Raw genomic sequence first — 5756 nt, forward strand, 5'->3', positions numbered from 1 at the left:
GAGGGTCCAGATAGGTTTTAATGAGCCTCTTCCCCCCACAATTCAGTTCTGGACAGGTCCAGCCCACCCACAGTTCTGGCGCTTGTCAGCTGTCACTGTTCTGCCCCCTCAGACGCTCTAGGCGTCTCCGAAGGTCAGGGGGCACCTTGGCCCCAGCTGCCAGCAGCTCTCTCAGTCTCTGTTTGGGGGTCTTGGTGAGGCGGAAGTTGCAGGGGACAGGACCCTCTTCAAAGGTGACACGGCAGTTCCTTGTCGATGTGTGATAGCCCTCAGCACTGGCGGTCACCACATAGTCCCCTGGGGTCAGCAGACGCCAGTAGTCCCCATCCCAAGCTGAAAGAAGCAAAGGGGGCAAGATCAGGACCTTAAATTCCTCTGCCTCTGATTCAGCTGGAAACATTCCCACCACACCACTCCCTCCAATACACACCTGTTGTCACATCATGGTTAATCCCCTCCACGGCAATGACAGCATCAGCGATTCCCAGCTCTGTGTCCTTGTCCCGCACAACTCCCGTGATGCCCATGCGCACCTGAGTGGAAAAAAGGTTATAAAAAGTCCTTCCTGGGCCAGGAAGCAACAGAGCAGTTAGGGTGCATGCCCAGCATATAATGCCCTGGAGTGATCCTGAACATCGCCAGGTATAGCCCTAGAGACCCACTCAGCATAGGGCCCAGCTGCACATCTCAGGCCCTGACACCAATCCACTGGCTCATTTGACTAAATATCACTGGGAATAGACCCCAGGGCACAGCTGGGGAGACCGTCCCACAAACCAAACCAAACTCTTCCCTTCTGCAGGTGTACATGACTTGCAGTGAATTTCCTGGCCCTGTAAACTTTATAATGATGGTATGTTGCTGGTGACCAATGTTATTTCCTGGGGCTAGAGAGAGAGATCAGGCATTTGCCTTGCAAATGATAGACCCCAGTTCAGTCTCCTGTACAACATATTGTCCCAAGTACTGCTAGGTGTGGGCCCAAAGCCAATCAAGAATTAATTGAGCAGCTGCTCACCTGGAAAAGTTATGAATATAAATGCCAAAACATACCCTAGGATTTCTCCCAAGTTCCAGTATCCTCCATTGGGCTTGTGGCTTTAGAACCCTCAGAAACTCTTAGGAGACCATTTGCAGGGCCTTGAGTTCCCACAAAGGTGGAAGAGATTCAGGCCAGACACTGTCTACGGTTCTAGTAGCTTTAGGACCCTTCTCATGATTGCTGTGGGTCCCCTTTTACTGGATTGTCAGTACTGTCCTCTACACCTCCACATCAGCCAGATGCCCACTGGCATCAGTGGGGAGAAGGCATTAGTGAAAGTCACAGATCAAGGGACTGGAGATTGTACAGCTGGGTGCTTACCAAGATCACACCTGACCAGGATTCAATCCCTGGCATCCCATATAGTCCCTGAGCACTTCCAGAAGTGACTGCTGAATGCAGAGCAAGGAGTAAGCCCCGAGCACTGAAAACTGTGGCCCAAAAACCAAAGGAAAAAAAGAAAAGAAAAAGGAAGGAGGCTCAGGAACAAAGTTTTCAGTGGGATATGAAGAAGCTAGGAATGGCGGGGAGCACCCCACCTGCTCCAGGTAGGTGAGAAGGGCTTCTTTATTGTTCTCCCACTCCTGTGGCAGCTCACTCTCATGTGGAAACTTGTCACAGGACAGCTCTACTGTGACTTCAAAGCAGTTGGTGTGCAGGTAGCTGAAGTCGTTCATGCCTGAGGGTACCACAGGCAATGAAGATTAGCCCACCTTCCCAACACCCAATTTTGGGAGATGCAACCCATGGGCAGCCAAGCCTGCTATTACGAGGAGCAGCAGGTAGTCTCGCAGGGGAAAGACCCCCCTTTTCTTGGAGGGGACACATACTTCCGGGCACCGTGTGCCAATCAGCACCATTGATGATGTTGCCATGCACAGAGAAGTCCTCATAGTGGCAGGGCCGGCGGTTGGGATCCTGCATGGCCCGATTAGAACCCGCATAGACAGTGCTGAGCCAGCGGAACACAGCATCGTCCGGGGTGGGCGTGAGTTCACGGGCCTCCCACGGGGTCCGAGTCATGTCGAAGGGGTAGGACACCACGAGCTCCCCGCCATGAAGATTGGCACTCAACACAAAGGGGATCCGCTCCATCCACTTAATCACGGCCCGAGTTTCAGGGGCCACCTGGACAGATGCAAGTCAGCAGTGGCAGAAGGCAGAAGCGAGGGTGCCAAGAGTGGCCCTCCACCGGCCCCCACCCCTGAATACTCACAGTAGCATTGGGCAAGACATAGTAAGCAGGCATTGGCAGGTGGTGATTGGGGACAGTGTTGGGGACCAGTCCGTCATCCTCTGCTTCCCACAAGGGTGTGTTGAGGTCAGCGAAGTTGTGATTGAGGTCAATGCTCTGATGGGTCCAGCGGCCCTCTGCCCATCCCACCAGCTCCGAGCCCTGACAAGGAAGGAGCCGGGTCAAACTAAGCAGAGTCTGGGCAGCAGGCAGGAAGAAGGGGGTGGCCCATGAGCCCGGAGGCCTTACCCTCCGGAAGGCTGTCTCATAGCCATCGGGGTTCATGGATGGCAGCAGGTGGATGCGTGTCTCGGTGAGCAGCCGGGTCACCCGTGGATCCCCTCGAAGGAACTCATGGCACAGGTACTGCATGAAGAGCAGCACAAGCTCCCGGCCCAGGGCTTCGTTGCCATGCATGCCAGCCACATAGCGCACCTCTGGCTCTCCTGCAGTGCACAGGGGCTCACAGCTGCTCTGTTGCCAAAGACCCTACCCCCACACACACACCCTCTCCTCATGCCCCCTGCCAGTACCCAGCTCATGCTGCCCCGGATTGTCCGACAATTCCATCACATAGAGCTTCAGGCCCTGGTAGCTCTTCCCAATGCTGTAGACTCGGGTGATGTTGGGGCACTGTTCATTCACCTGCTTCATCAGCTGGGGTGGAAGTGAAGAAAGGGGAAAGGGGAACATGGCAGGGAGGCATGAGAGCTGGTGACCCAAAGGACAGATCTTACAGGGACAGGGAAGGGCTTGAAAAAACTAGTGGTGGGGAGGAGAATCCACAGAGGGAGGAAAGGAACCTCAGGATATTCAAGAAAGGAGAATGAGGAGAGATATATTAAGAGGAAAATGAGGGCAGGGTTTAGGAGCCACGGGAGAGCAAGATGGGCAGGCTGATCCTATAGGGTCCCAGGCTATGTCTGACCTTCCTCATGGCCTTGTAATTGTGATGCTTGAAGTCCAGCTGATCAGTAGATTCCAGGTTGGGGGTCTCGGAGATTGGGTTGCTGGGATCTAGTAGAGGGGGAGTTCCTAGTAAAGGGGGAGTTCATAGGGGAGGTTGCAACCTGCCCTGCCCATGTAGGCCCACCTGAGACAGGACAGCCCAGGATCTCTGCCCGGAGGCAAGCTGCACCCCCCTGCAACCAGGTCTGGGGCAGCAGGCGGATGAAGCGGGCTTGCTGGGGCTCTGGCAGAACATTCAGCACTGAGGTCTCAGGGTCCGAATTTGCAGGAAATACCTGTGGATAGCAAGTGCTTTAGATGGAGCTCAGCAGCCCGACCCAGGATCCAGAAGAGAGGCTCAGGCTTCCAAGATAATAGCGATTGTTCCCCCAACCCCAAGTCCCTGGAGACAGGCACTTGGCGGTCAACACTGACCACTGCCCACCCAGTCCTGCCAATGAGACTGTCCTACACTGACCAGTTTCCTACCACAGCGGCCACTCATCAGCCCCCATGTGGCCATATCTCTCGGAAATAGCCCATCCTAAAGGTTCCCAGGCCTTGTCTTACAGTTTTGTTTTCATTTTTGTTTTTTTGTTTTGTTTTGGTTTTGGTTTTTGGTTTTTGGGTCACACCCAGCAGCGCTCAGGGGTTCCTCCTGGCTCTACGCTTAGAAATTGCTCCTGGCAGGCTCTGGGGACTATATGAGATGCTGGGATTCGAACCACCGTCCTTCTGCATGCAAGGCAAACTCCCTACCTCCATGCTATCTCTCTGGCCATCTTATAGTTTTGTAATATAAAAGGGGGTGCCAGAGAAGAGGAAGTCAGAGCCCAGCAGAGGTGCAAAGTGAGGCCAGAACTTTCAGAAGGAGGATTCCAAGGGCTGGAGCACTGGCACAAGAGGTAGGGTGTTTGCTTTGCATGCTTTAACTTAGGATGGACTGAGGTTCGATTCCCTCGCATCCCATGTGGTTCCCCCAAGCCAGGGGTGATTTTTGAGCACATAGCCAGGAGTAACCCCTGAGTGTCACTGAGTGTGGCCCCAAACCAAAAACAAAAAAAACAAAGCAACAACAACAACAAAAAACAAAAAACGGGGGTTCCAGCAGGTCCCAGCAGTGGCATGAAGTGGCACCCACCCAATGGTAGACCTATTTGGGTAGTATGAGGGTATGTGCCAATACTTTCTGGCTCTCAGAGCTACCTGCTAATCCCATCCTCACAGCAACCCCCTCTTTCTGGGGATGCTCAAGGAGCCCCAACTCAGCTCCAGACAGTGCTACCCAATTTCCAGCACAGAAGATTCCAGTTATCATGTCAACACTCACCGCATCCATCCCACTGCTGCGATTCCTGCTGGTCCACCAGATCTGACTGTCATTGCTGAACTGGACTTTAAATGAGGTGACCCAATCATACCTGTCAGGAGAGGTGCGAGATCTTCCATGGCCACTAGGACTCTGGCCCCTGCCCAGGACTTTGTGAAGTTCAGGGTCAGTCTGCCTCACCTCCAGATTGAGTTCCTGCCCTGAGTGATGATGCCTGAGAAGCGGGTGGGCTGTTTCGCATCTACCTGCAGCCACGGCTCAGGATCCTGTTGGTCCGCACACCAGGCTCCATCAAAGAGGTCACCATCCTCCAGGCCTGACTGTAGACACAGGACACAAAAATCAGGCCCAGGGAATCCATGGATAGGGAAGGGTACAGGCTCAGGGCTCAGCTCAAAAGGTTCTTAACCTGGATGTTTAGCCGTCCTCGGTGGGGTCCAAGACCAAAGGACTGGCTGCTGGATGCCTCAAACTGGCTATCAGAAACTCTCAGGGACTCCAGGCCCAAAGGAGGACAGTCTGGGACAGGACAGTGAGACAAAACCAGATCAGGGTTGTCAGGAAATGAGAAGCTGAATGTAAAGCATGCCGTGTCCTGAAAAGACACAGGCCAGTGCTCACAAGGCCAAGGGTGTTCCCAGACTGCAGATCTAGGCTAGGCAATACCTGGTTTTTGCTGCTTGGGGAGTTCAGGGGTTGTCACTGAAGGTTTGGTAGTCACTGGGGATTTGGGGGGAGTGAGTTTCCTTCGCTTCTTTACAACAACCTTCTTCTTGGTGATGCGAATCCGGACATGCTGTTTTGAGATCGCTGATAACCAGGAAGGAACAGCCCAGGGAAGGAAGAAGAGCATGAAATCCCATTTTGGAGCTTTGCCCGTCCCAGCAAACTCCAGAACAGTCTCTAAGCCCCATAGCTAGACTCACAGGCTTGCAGTCACACCCTGTCCACCCTGCCAGCCACTTCTGTGCTCTTCCTGCTCCAACTCTAGGGGTGCTGTTCCCCATAAGAGGGATCATTTTCAGCAACGAGGCACTATCTGATTGCTCTCAAGTTTATGGGCCAGGGGGTGGAGTGATAGTACAGGAGTAAGGTGCTTGCCTTGTATGCAGTCAACTTCTGTTCAATCCCCAGCATCCAAAATGGTTTGTCAGGAGTAACTCCTGAGTGTAGTGCCAGGAGTAAGCCCTGAGCACCAATGG

At 53.5% G+C, this 5756-nt stretch overlaps 1 protein-coding gene across 1 annotated transcript; it reads right to left on the bottom strand.

Moving 5' to 3' along the window:
* On the bottom strand, window positions 1-5488 carry CPXM1 (carboxypeptidase X, M14 family member 1). The gene is made up of 13 exons (XM_049779187.1): window positions 5221-5488; window positions 4964-5073; window positions 4735-4874; window positions 4555-4645; window positions 3370-3520; window positions 3205-3293; window positions 2810-2933; window positions 2526-2722; window positions 2259-2438; window positions 1873-2170; window positions 1582-1721; window positions 431-533; window positions 1-333 (listed from the first exon to the last, which is right to left on the bottom strand). Exons 1-13 carry the CDS (start codon window positions 5405-5407, stop codon window positions 86-88), a joined length of 2058 nt encoding a protein of 685 aa, XP_049635144.1. The 5' UTR covers window positions 5408-5488; the 3' UTR covers window positions 1-85.
* Between the last annotated feature and the right edge of the window lie 268 nt (window positions 5489-5756).

Source organism: Suncus etruscus, chromosome 9, assembly GCF_024139225.1.
Source record: "Suncus etruscus isolate mSunEtr1 chromosome 9, mSunEtr1.pri.cur, whole genome shotgun sequence".
Taxonomy (NCBI): domain Eukaryota; kingdom Metazoa; phylum Chordata; class Mammalia; order Eulipotyphla; family Soricidae; genus Suncus; species Suncus etruscus.

Coding starts and splice junctions, on each gene's coding strand:
- CPXM1 (XM_049779187.1), bottom strand. CDS start 5,407: ATGCTCTTCTTCCTTCCCTGGGCTGTTCCTTCCTGGTTATCAGCGATC. Junction 5,074..5,220: donor CCCCAAGCAGCAAAAACCAG/GTATTGCCTAGC, acceptor GTCCTGTCCCAG/ACTGTCCTCCTTTGGGCCTG. Junction 2,723..2,809: donor TCCGGGGCAGCATGAGCTGG/GTACTGGCAGGG, acceptor TGTGCACTGCAG/GAGAGCCAGAGGTGCGCTAT.